Below are 12,797 nucleotides of genomic sequence, written 5' to 3'. Positions count from 1 at the left end.
TCTGGACAGCCATGATAGGCGATTCCAAGGGAAGCTTCACCATGTGTTTGAACTAAATTTCCAGCTTAAACAAATAGAAAATATTTGTATCTAACTACACATTATATTTCAGTGTTTCAAAAACTTCTCCAGTGTTTTGTTGTTGTTGTTGTTGTTGTTGTTGTTGTTGTGTTGGAGTCTCATCTGTCGCCCAGACTGGAGTGCAGTGGCTGCTTCCGGCCACCGCAGTCTCAACCTGCCCCAGCCTTCCGAGTATCCGGAATTACAGGCATGTGCTACCACGCCCGGCTGATTTTTTGATTTATTGTAGAGATGAGGTCTCGCTGCCCAGGCGGCTCTAGAACCCGCGGGCTCAGGCAATTCACTCACCTCAGCCTCCCAGTGTTTCTTGAGGTCACCATTGCAAGTTCTCTGTGGGCAGCGATGGGCACACGTTCTTTGTTCCTGCAGCCAGTTCATCTCTCCACACCCTAACCATGCACATTCACTAGACAGGAAGAAGGGCCTGGCAGGTGTGGCGAGTGAACCCAACATGAAGCCTAGAAGGTGACTCAGGTCTGAACTGGATCTCCTCTTTCTTGGACAAGAGAATCCCAGCAAATGGACTTTCCATGTGCAGTGTTGAAGCTTTCACCAGCCATAAGCAAACACGCGAATGAGGAACCTCAGATGTAGCTTCCCTCAAAATGTGAGGCATTGTATTTACATACCATTCCCTTTCCAAGGATGATTCACTGTCCACATGGGCCACTCTATAAGAAAGGACTCTCTAATCAATAGGGCAAATTCTGTCACATACATTTAGTTTAAGCACACCTTGATGAGTGATACCTCCCGTGGATTCGTAATTCTTAAGTAAATGGAACGGAATTTTTTTTCTAGTCCTTGACTTTGGAGTCAGACCATTCCACAGGCTCAAATGCTCCCATCTCTTTTACTCGGCAAGTAGTACAAACCTGCGGTGGGTCAGTTGACCACTTACTTTTGCATTACCCGAAGCAGGTCAGTGTTGCACCTAACACCCTGCACGGTGCTTGGGCATGCAGTGAGTTTTTGAGTTCTCATATATAGTATGGCATGTTATGTAAGTATGTGTGCATATATAGACTATTTAAAAATAACGAACGACTGGCTCAGTGGCTCAGCCTGTAATCCCACGCCTTGGGAGGCTGAGGTGAGTGAATTGACTGAGCTTGTGGGTTTGAGACCTGCCCGGGCAACTTGGTGAGACCTCATTTCTATGATAAATCAAAAATTAGCTGGGTGTGGTAGCGCACGCCTGTAGTTCCGGCTACTCGGAAGGCTGAGGCGGAAGGATCGCCGGAGCCCAGCAGGTCAAGGCTGCGGTGGCCGGGAGCGGCCACTGCACTCCAGTGTGGGCGACGGAGTGAGACTCCAACTCAAAAATAATAATAATAATAATGAAACCCCAATGACTAAGCTTGTGGAGAGGAGAAATGAATTAGGGTTTTTTCCATTAATAGCTCAAATGATGATAGTTCCCACTTCAAAAATCCAACAAACTTCTTTCCTAGTTTTCTTCTCACTTTGGGTGCTTACATTTCTTTCATTTCAATAATGCACTGGTAAAGGGGAAGCAGAAAACTAAATGATAATAGGTCAACACCTAGTTTATTTACTTGAGAATATGTAAGTGAAAATTAAGCCAATTTTAACCCTTCGCATTAGATGAAATCTTGAGAAAAACTCCAGTTCTAACACGAATATTAAAATAGGAGGATGTTGCTAAGTGCCATCATCAAGTACGAATATTAAAATAGAAATGTGAGTATTAAAGTAAGATGTTACCAAGTGCCACCGTCAGTTACAATGAGTTTCTGGAATAGAAATCACTTTACTGTCACACATTTTAAAAAGCATTGAAGCTTGCCGGGCTCAGTGGCTCAGCCTGTAATCCCGCGCCTTTGGGAGGCTGAGGTGAGTGGATTGCCTGAGCCCACGGGTTCGAGACCCACCGGGCAGCAAGACCTCATCTCTACAATAAAAAAAAAAAAAAAAAAAAAATCAGCCAGGTGTAGTAGCGTGCGCCTGTAGTTCCGGCTACTTGGAAGGCGGAGGCGGAAGGATCGCTGGAGCCCAGCAGGTTGAGACTGGGCAACAGAGTGAGACTCCAACTCAAAAAAAAAAAAAAAAGCATTGAAGCTAGACTAAAGTCACTCATGTTGACTTCTAGATAGTTGTTGAAGCAAATTATACTAGGAATACCAGCTAACTTCCCTTATGACTACATAAAGGTAAACAAAAAAACTCTTCAATTTAAATACAACTTGGAAATATCTTCTTATCCTTACCAGAGTGTCTGTGATTGAATCTGAAACTACAAGGCATCAGGTATGAGAAATGAAAATTTTTCTAGATGTTCAGGTTGAAAAATAACCTTCACAGCAGCAGACACTTTTTGTTGTCCTGTCCATTGTGCCCTTTACAACGTATCTTTCCTTAATCTACTTTGCTTAGTTCATAAAAAAAAAAAAAAAGGAAGAGAGACTATTGGTTGTACCTGCCTCTGTCTTATTACTATTTTTTTGTTCCCTTATTATATGTACTTTAAAAAACAAGGGGTGAGCCGGGCTCGGTGCCTCAGCCTATAATCCCGCACCTTTGGGAGGCTAAGGTGAGTGGATTGCCTGAGCCCACGGGTTGGAGACCCGCCTGGGCAGCGAGACCTCATCTCTACAATAAATCAAAAAATCAGCCGGGCATGGTAGCGCATGCCTGTAATTCCGGCTACTTGGAAGGCTGAGGTGGAAGGATCGCCGGAGCCCAGCGGGTGGAGGCTGCGGTGGCCGGAAGCGACCACTGCACTCCAGTCTGGGCGACAGAGTGAGACTCCAACTCAAAAACAAACAAACAAACAAACAAACAAACATAAAAAAACAAGGGGTGGCCGGGTGCAGTGGCTCATGCCTGTAATCCCAGCACGCTGGGAGGTAGAAGAGTGAGGACTGCCTGAGCCCAAGGGTTTGAAACCAGCCTGAGCAACTTGGCAAGACCTTGTCTCTACAATAAATCAAAAAAAATTACCCAGGCATGGTGGCGCATGACTGTGGTTCCAGCTACTTGGAAGGCTGAGGCAGAAGGATCACCTGAGCCCAGTAGGTCAAGACGCAGTTGGTTGTGAGCGTGGCCACTGCACTCCAGCCTGGGCAACAGGGTGAGACTCTGACTCAAAAACAAAAAATAAACAAAAAAAGGAAACCAAGGGGATAAACTTCTGGTCATATTTTAAACTTTGAAGTAGAGTATTTAACAAAACCAGAGCCTCATGTCAGAATAAAAGTGAACTTTGTGGGGGTGGGGGTCAGCCCTGGGTCGCAACCAGCAGAGAACGAAGAACAGGGTTAAGACTGAGAAGGAATGGCTGTCCCCACCACATCCTGCACCTACAGCCCAACTGGGAACCTGTGCTGCGTGACACACTGACAAGGGAACTGGGCTTAATTTCCGGAACAACATCCAGGAGTTGGGCAATTGAGAACCAGTTCTTTAAAAACTTCCGCCTTTGGTTCAAATGAGAAAGATGAGAATAACTTTGGGAAAAGCTGCATAGCTTAAAATATTTCGTGTCAGAAAGTCATATTTATTTTTTTCCATCTCAGCAACCTGAAAGCTTAGATGATCAATCTGTAACTGGAAATATACAATGGAGAAAAGCAGCTAGGAAGTTTATCCTGGTCCACACAGTCCCATCAAAATGTGACGCTTCCTCCCTGTCCAGCAGTGAGATCTTAAAGTGAAAATAGAAAACAAGTAGTATTTTGACTTTACCATTCTGTGTGTTCCTAGGGCATGTTTCGCTGAAATATCTAAGTCCTTATCTACAGTTTAGAGTACAGTGAACATAAAAAGGACACAAACCAAACCAAGCGTATACTTAAATTAAATAGCATGATTTAATTTAGCTGCTGCTTCATCCTGAATCCTCTTAAGTTAAAAAAAAAAAGTTACAATTAACTATGAACGTTAATGACTTTAAACCTTCCAGAAAGCATGGATCCAAAAGGAAATGTCCAACAGGTGAAATGAGCCAGGTATCCTAGGGCCTTTCCTGTTTCCATCTCAAACATTCTGAACATCAATGGGAAGAAAAGATTCTCTAGAGTTTTTCAGTTTTATTCTTCTACGGCACAATGTTCTGGCCTGCTTCTAAGTGTGGTCTTCTAATAGGTACACGATCAACTCATAGGTAGACAACACAATGGCAGTGTTTGGGATCTGCCGGATGAGCTGGGCAAAGAGCCCTCTGTAAAAGGCGAGGTAGCCTTCCTCCCGGAACACCAGGCGTGCCGTCTGGATGAAGGTCTTGTACTTGGTGCCTTCCTCCCGGAGCCGCGTCCTTATGACTTCTGCAGAGAGAGGAATACCTGCTTTATGTTACGACTATAACAGGCAAAGAATCCCGCCACAGCTTTAGAAGCGTCAGTGTTACAAATAGACAATGATGTCTATTTGCTGCCTCAGTGCTGCTCAAACAGGACAGTCATATACCTAGCAAAAAAATGAAAAGTTCTTTTTTTTTTTTTTTGAGTTGGAGTCTCACTCTGTTGCCCAGGCTGGAGTGCAGTGGCATGCTCACAGCCACTACAGCTTCGACCTGCTGGGCTCAGGTGATCCTTCCACCTCAGCCTTCCAAGTAGCTGGAACTACAGGCGTGCACTACCATGCCTAGCTAATTTTTTGATTTATTGTAGAGACAAGGTCTCGCCAAGTTGCCCAGGCTGGTCTCAAACTCCCAGACTCAGGCAGTCCTCTAGTCTTGGCCTCCCAAAGTGCTGGGATTACAGGTTTGAGCCATCACACCTGGCCTTCTATGCCTAACTAAGCAAACACTAATTTCACTGACGGTGTAATCTGTATTAAGTATGGTAGCATCTTCAACAAACTCTTTTCTTCTACTCCTCAATTCTCTCCTCCTGAAGTTCTTTTCTATTCTGTAAAGCTCAAAAGCCTCCTCCTCCTTTTTAAGCCTCTGTACATCTGGCCTTCCTTCCCAAGCACCTGCAGCCGGACATTCCTCATTCCTGCCTTCACACCCTGGAGGCATCACCAACTTCTTTCCCATAAGCCCTCTGAGGTTAGATGAGTGCACCAGCACACAGTGAGCACTGGATGCCTGTCACTGACTGACCGTGTGCATTTGTTATAGCTGATGGTACGGTGGCTTATGAAAACAAAACCTGTTTTTCATGACACAGTAAACTAAGCATTTTTTAAAAAGTGGGCCAATAAGACATAATTCTAAAAAAGCCTTTTTCTTTAAAAAAGTAAACTTGGCCAGGCACGGTGGCTCATGCCTATAATCCTAGCACTTTGGGAGGTCAAGTTGAGAGGATTGCCTGAGCCCATGGGTTCGAGACGAGCCTGGGCAACTTGGTGAGACTTCATTTCTACAATAAATCAAGAAAAATTAGCTAGGTATAGTGGTGCATGCCTGCAGTTCCAGCTACCTGGAAGACTGAAGCAGAAGGATTGCCCAAGCCCAGCAGGTAGATGGTGCTGTGGCTGTGAGCATGCCACTGTACTATAGCCTGGGTGACAGAGTGACACTCCGACTCAAAAAAAAGTAGGCCGGGCTCAGTGGCTCAGCCTGTAATCTCACGCTTTGGGAGGCTGAGGTGAGTGGATTGCCTGAGCCCGTGGGTTCGAGACCTGCCTGGGCAACTTGGCGAGACCTCATCTCTACAATAAATCAAAAAATTACCTGGGCATGGTAGCACGCGCCTGTAGTTCCAGCTACTTGGAAGGCTGAGGCGAAAGGATCGCCGGAGCCCAGCAGGTCGAGGCTGCAGTGGCTGGGAGCAGCCACTGCACTCCAGTCTGGGTGACAGAGTGAGATTCTAACTCAAGAAAAAAAAAAAAGTAAACTTACCCAAAGTAGACTTACTTAAGACTCATTCAAAGTGTAAGCTAAGTGATTTTTAAGTCTGACTCCCACATAATTATTTCGAATAGAGGAATTTTAAATAACACCCAGATCTGTAGCTTCTTTGAAGACACCAGAAGTTCAGCAACACAGGGCCTGCATTTCTGGCCACAGTCTGATGCTGAGGTGCTGAGGAAGGGAGGGTTCTCGACACTCACATGACCCTGTCCATACAGTCAGAGCGTTTCACATACTCACTGACCTCACCTGCGGGTATTCAGGTTTCAATTCCTGCTATAGAGGCCTAGATTCACTGGCAAATGACAACCCTGACAGTTGTTTCATCTGCTCTGGAAGAAACAAGCAGCACGTACCATGTGGGTAAGCGATGCAGGAGGCACATCCCTTCGAAATAGCAGCAGCTGCCATGAGTCCAAAAAAACTGGTGGAATTGTTCTCAGTCCCATTTGCAGAAGAGGCCAATGGAGCTTCTTTCAGGTACTTCTTCAAACTTTCATAAATAGCAAAACAGATGATCGTCTCTGAAATTCCAGCATACGAGGCGGTTAGTCCTCTGTAGAAGCCACGAATGCCTTCTGTCTGGTAAACGTAGCGAGCACACTGGAGTGTATTCATCTGCTTGGAGCCCCTCACTCTGCAGAAAGGAAATCGAGGATAGGCCATTACAAGAGACACGTGATCGCTGAACACAAAGCAATGAGACCACTGGAGAAATGTGTTGCTCTTGTTCCACCTGGCTGGGACACCTGACAGGTCCACAGAATAGTATGAGTATCTGTATCAAGAGTCATGGAAACACGTTTCCAGTTTTTGACCGGATTTTAGAAAGAGCCACAGGGAGGATGGTGCTCATCACAGAGGAAGTGTAACTGCAATACAACCAAAACAATCCAAATATCTAAAAACAGGAGTAGGAAAGTAAACAGTGGTACATACACCAGGTTACAACAGTCACCACAGCAGAGATGCAGGGACTTTCAGTGGAAAGCAGGCTAAAGTTCAATGTGAAGGACGATTACAAATACAATGCAAATAAGAGAATTGTGAAGGGAAATTCACCACAATTCCAACAGGTTTGTGAGTGTAGGGTGCTCTTTCTTACTGCTCTAGTCTCCGAGTGGTGTATTTGGACTCTATTATTTCAAAATTTATCAAATCATAAACATCAAATAGATGATAACACAGCTAATAAAAAGCCTTAGGCTTAGCTCCTCCCATAACACAGCCTTTATAAGCTGCCTGGCTGCCAGGTGGAATGCAAATACACTGGACAAGTGTGGTGTTTCCACCGGCCACCCTCGCAGAGCCCCCCCCCCGCGGAGGCGCAGCGGTGGGAGACCCCTTGGGCTTCAGCGAGCCCCACAGGGTCTCTCTTCCTTCTTTATTGTGTCCCCCCAGAGGCTGTTCTGCCCCCTGGTGGGAGTGACCTTTCTAACACAACCCTGTGGCTCCCCACTTACAGCCCGCAGGGTTTCTCACCCTCCACCCAGGGAGTCCTGTTTGGGGAGGAGAGGCTGCTCAGTGCATTGTAGGACGTTAAGCAGCATCCCTGGTCCCTAGGCACACTAGGTGCCAGAAGCACCCCTCTTGAGCTGTGGCAACAAAAAACGTCTCCTGGAGGGCACCCGCATGTCCCTGAGAACCACTGGCTCTAATGGCTTTGTACAGCCCTCAAAGCCCAACAAGAATCAGACTCCCTTAGCTCTCCAGCCTCATCTTTCCACCATTCCCTCCTCCAGTATACACACTTCCCATCTTACAGCTCCCCAGAACGAACTGCCCTTTTTTGCCTCAAGACTTTCTGCCCGAAGGACCCTTCACTGCCGCCCCCATCTGGCTATTCTTAAGATGTCAGGGTGGGTGTTGCTGTCTCAGGAGGCCCTTCCAACCTCTTCTACCCAGCCTGGACTGTGCTGGGGGACTCTCCAGTGTGGTAGCTCAAGCCCCTCATCCCACCAAACAATAATTCTTTAATTTCTGCAAAGCTATAAGCTCAAAGAGGACAGGAACTAGGTCTTATTCCCTGCTGTTTTCCTAGTGGCTAGTACAAGCAGCAAATATTCATTGTTGAGGGACAAGTATTAACAAAGCCCATGCAAACACAGTTCTAAGATGTTCTGTGACTGGGCACAGTGGCTCACGCCTATAATCCCAGCACTTTGGGAGGCAGAAGTGAGAGGATTGCCTGAGTTCAGGGGCTCAAGACCAGCCTGGGCAACTTGGTGAGAACTCATCTCTACAATAAATCAAAAATTAGCCAGAAGTGGTGGTGTGCACCTGTGGTTCCAGCTACTTGGAAGGCTGAGGCAGAAGGATTGCCTGAGCCCACCAGGTTGAGGCTGCAGTGGCTGTGAGCGTGTCACTGCCCTCCAGCCTGGGTGACAGAGCGAGACTCTGACTCAAAAATAAATAAAATAGGCCAGGTTCGGTGGCTCAGCCTGTAATCCTAGCACTTTGGGAGGCCGAGATGAGTGGATTGCCTGAGCCTGTGGGTTAGAGACCCGCCCAGGCAACTTGGAGAGACCTCATCTCTACAATAAATCAGAAATTAGCCAGGCATGGTAGTGCGCACCTGTACTTCCAGCTACTGGGAAGGTTGAGGCGGAAGGATCACTGGAGCCCACCAGGTCGAGGGTGCGGTGGCCGAGAGTGGCCACTGCACTCCAGTCTGGGCAACAGAGTGAGATTCCAACTCAAAATAAAATAAAATAAAATAAAATGTTCTGTGCACTATCATCACTAGGTAGATGGAAATAATGCAGATCAAGACTCCCAGCAGATGGACGTCATTTATCCACTGCTAAAAAGCAGTGGAACTAGGACACCATGTGATCACTTGGAGTTGGGAATGACCACCAAAGGTTTTTAGGAGAGGTGCCAGCACAATCAAGGAACGCAAATGGGATCCCTGGCTGGGGACAGCACATGCAGGGAGATGGGGCAGAAGAGGAAATGCCATTTTTGGGAAATGCAAAGGACTGCTGGATGCCAAGCCAAGGAGTTCAGATTTACCCTGAGAAGGATTCTGAGCAAGGAGTTGTTCAAATGATCAGGCCTGAAGCGCATCGGAAGGCTCTTTCAGGCAGAACTGGGAGAACCTGGAGTCAAAGACCAATGCAGAAGCTACTGTGGTCATTAGAGAGAAACAGAACTAAGGCAGGCACCTACCCGCCCCTCCTGGAATGTTTTCTCTCACCTCCTCCTTTACAGGAGAGGTTTAAAGCCAGAATGGGCCAGCTGGATGTTTCTAGCACATGCATTTCTAGGCAACCCAGTGACACAGGGGTTCTGGGCAGTTCCTTGAACTCACACTGGGGTTGGGCAGATGGTATCCTTAACCCTAATCTTTTGCTGAAACCAGCATTCCTTTCATTATGCATGTAGAGAAACAGTATTAGTAGTCCCTGTGATTTTATTCAAATAGAAATATTTTCATATCATACTACATTTGTCACAAACATCACAGGATGCTATCTATCATCAGTACTTTTTTTATTTTTGAGTTGGGGTCTTGCTCTGACATCCAGGCTGGAGAGCAGTGGCATGATCACAGCTTACTGCAGCCTTGACCTTCTGGGCTCAAGCAATGCCTTCTGCTTCAGCCTCCCAAGTAGCTGAGATTACAGGCACGTGCCACCATGTTGGTTATTTTTTTAAATTTTTGTAGAGATGAGGTCTTGCTATGTTGCCCAGCTGGTCTTGAACTCCTGGACTCAAGCAATCCTCTTGCCTTGGTCTCCCAAAGTCCTGGGATTACAGTTGTGAGCCCCTACTTTGAAATTATAGTAGTTACTAGACTGCTCTTGATCTTGTTACTGTGTTAAAGATGCATACTACTATGTCACTGATAACTATATTTTTAAAAACATTATTGTAGGCTGAGTGTGGTGGCTCAGGTCTGTAATTCCAGCACTTTTGGGAGGCTGAGATGGGAGGATTGCTTGAGCCTAAGAGTTTGAGACCAGCCAAAGCAACAGAGTGAGACCTCGTCTCTACAAAACAAAAATTATTGTAAAAAGGGCCTGCAGGCTCCACCAGACTGCCAAAGGGAGCCACAGCACACAAAAAAATGTTAAGAATCTCTGACTGGAGTTTTAGGGCTGTATCTGAGGCCTTTAGAGACTATAATTACCTTCTGAGGCCTGAGGGCATTTACTATGCTACCCCTACTGTCTTCCCTTTGAAAGAGTCCATCTGGAGGAGTCCACAGCTCTTCCATTGGGGGTGGCTGGTCTGCAAAAGGCAGAAATCCACCAACTATCTGAGAAGTCAGGGCCACAATCCAGAGGGCTTCCTCTCTTCCTGTGTTTGTTCTCTTCTCGGGCTGCGCCTCCCCCACAAAGCTTGCAGTATAAGCCTCAAAACAAAAGGAGTTTCTACAAGTGCTTAGATGCTAGGAGACAGCTAAGGTCTCTGTGTATCTCGATCACAGCTAGAATTGGGGGAAGAAAAAATCCCCAATAATTCTTATATTAAGGAAGAATTAATAACTTACTTCCGCTCTAGCTGCATCCGGGTTTTAACCATCCATATAGGATTCATTAAGGAATTTGTGATAAAAGCTAGAAGAAAAAAAGAACAGAAGAGGTCATCACCATACACAGTCAATGCTTATTGAAGTCGTCTATATCATATGATAAACTTCAAAGTCAGGATTCCAATGCCTTAATAAAAATGGACAATAAGAAGCAGTTACATTTCTATATTGCAGGTGGAAGCTTTAGTCTCCCAAAGTGTAACATCTATTGTACTGCTAAACCCAAAAAATGTTTGCCAGTTTCTCGAGTCTTCCTGCTTAGTCTTTTCACCCTCTAGGTGGTGCTGTTGCTATTTCTGTTAATGCGATTCCTATGGAAAACTATCCTAAAACTCAATTTACAAGCTACAGATCCAGAAATAATTTGTTAAATTTTAAGACTGATTTGACTATGGGAACCATTTTTTTTTTCAATAAGCCTTCCCTATCTTAACACTGCTAATCAATCTGGACCAACTCAAAAAAGCAATGACCTGGTATTAGTATGGCATACGGTGCCTCTTCTCTGATACCTCACACCCTCCACAGCACCTATTAAGCAGAATAATTAGAGATGAGGAAGACATGGGTTTAAAGAGTTCCTTGAGGTCTGCTTTGTTTACCAAGGGTTCTTCCAAGTTAACTTTGCAAAAGTTACAAAACTGATTAGCAACTTTTAGCTTATGGTCAGCTCACTAATGGCCTATTAAAAGTGAGGCTCTGCAGCTCTGCTCTATTCACAATAGCAAAAATATGGAACCAACCATGCTGCCCATTGAAGCTGGACTGGATAAAAAAAAAAAACATGGTACATATACACAATGGAATATTATGCAATCATAAAGAAGGACAAATATATGGATTTTACAGCAACTTGGATGGATTTGGAGTTGATCATAATCAGTGATTTCTCACAGAAACAAAGAACAGAGTTCTATATGTTCTCACTCATAAGCGGATCCTGAACAGTTATAACTCTATAAGAAAGTGATCGGCAATAGTAGGAAACTGTCAGGGGAGGGGGGTGAGATTGGCAGTTGAGGGAAAAGCTAGGGGGAGGGAGGGGCACACCTCATCAACAAGGGTACCTGCATAATCAACATTTGTATACCTAACCTTGAATTGTACCCCAAATCTTTATAATAAAAAAAAGTGAGGCTCTTCTAAGGCTGAGGCGGAAAGATCGTCTGAGCCCAGGAGGTCGAGGCTGCGGTGGCTGGGAGTGTGCTACTGCCCTCCAGCCTGGGCAACACAGTGAAACTCCAACTCAAAAAAAAAAAAGTGAGGCTTGGCCTGCTTTGGAGGGCAGTGGCATGCTCACAGCCACACAGTCTTGACCTGCTGTGCTCAGGTGATCCTTTCGCCTTAGTCAAGTAGCTGGAACTACAAGCGCGTGCCACCACACCCAGCTAATTTTTTGATTTATTGTAGAGATGAGGTCTCACCAAGTTGCCCAGGTTGGTCTCGAACCATGAACTCAGGTAATCCTCTCACCTCTGCTTCCCAAAGTGCTAGAATTACAGGCATGAGCCACCATGCCCAGCTTGACCTGTTTTGGAACTGCACACTTCCTCCTCAGAGTTCCAAGTTAAGTAGAAATGACTTCCATATGCGAAGCAACTTTAATTATTTTTTATTCAGGATCCAAAAATTATTATCTGCAAATATTCAAATGGGTTGGTAGTACTTGTATTTGGAGTAACAAAGGCAGACAAAACTGGTCTATCTACCTTATAGGCTGTTAGAAGACAAATAAAATGCCAATATAAGTTCTCTAAAATAGGAGTCCCCAGTGCCTATGCCACGGACAGGTACTGGTCTGAGGCCTGTTAGGGCCAGGCCACATAACTGATCTTCATCTGTATTTATAGCCACTCCCCAACACTCACATGATTGCTGAGCTTCCACCTGTCAGAACAGCAGCGGCATTAGATTCTCATAGAAGTGCAAGTCTTATCGTGAACTGCAAGGGATCTAGGTTGTGTATTCCTTATGAGAATCTAATGCCTGATGATGTGAGGTGGAGATGAGGCAGTGATAGAATACATTTTATTATACATTACAACATAATAATAGAAATAAAGTGGGCCAGGCTTGGTGGTTCAACCTGTAATCCCAGCACTTTGGGAAGCTGAGGCAAGTGGATTGCCTGAGCCTGAGAGTTCAAGACCAGTCCGGGCAACTTGGTGAGAGCTTGTCTCTAAAATAAATTTAAAAATTAGCCAGGAGTGATAGCACGCGCCTGTAGTTCCAGTTACGTGAAAGGCTGAGGCAGAAGGATCGCTGGAGCCCAGAAGGTCAACACTGAGATGACTGTGAGTGTGCCACTGCACTCCAGAGTGAGACTCCAACTCAAAAAAAAAAAAAAAAAAAAAG

The 12,797-nt window shown here is 45.4% G+C and overlaps 1 protein-coding gene across 1 annotated transcript in view; it reads right to left on the bottom strand.

Moving 5' to 3' along the window:
• Positions 1-3,890: 3,890 nt before the first annotated feature.
• The window catches only part of SLC25A33 (solute carrier family 25 member 33), a 41,786-nt gene continuing 32,879 nt past the window's right edge, over positions 3,891-12,797 (bottom strand). Inside the window, exons 5-7 of the mRNA XM_021708611.1 lie at positions 10,401-10,467; positions 6,259-6,539; positions 3,891-4,367 (exon numbers count right to left, since the gene is read on the bottom strand). Coding sequence (XP_021564286.1) covers positions 4,168-4,367; positions 6,259-6,539; positions 10,401-10,467 — 548 coding nt within the window. The 3' untranslated portion in view covers positions 3,891-4,167. The remainder of the gene's footprint in view (positions 4,368-6,258; positions 6,540-10,400; positions 10,468-12,797) is intronic.

The sequence above is a fragment of the Carlito syrichta genome, unplaced genomic scaffold (assembly GCF_000164805.1).
Source record: "Carlito syrichta isolate Samal-C Ts95f unplaced genomic scaffold, Tarsius_syrichta-2.0.1 Scaffold143077, whole genome shotgun sequence".
Taxonomy (NCBI): domain Eukaryota; kingdom Metazoa; phylum Chordata; class Mammalia; order Primates; family Tarsiidae; genus Carlito; species Carlito syrichta.
This window is presented reverse-complemented; position numbering and strand designations above follow the sequence as displayed.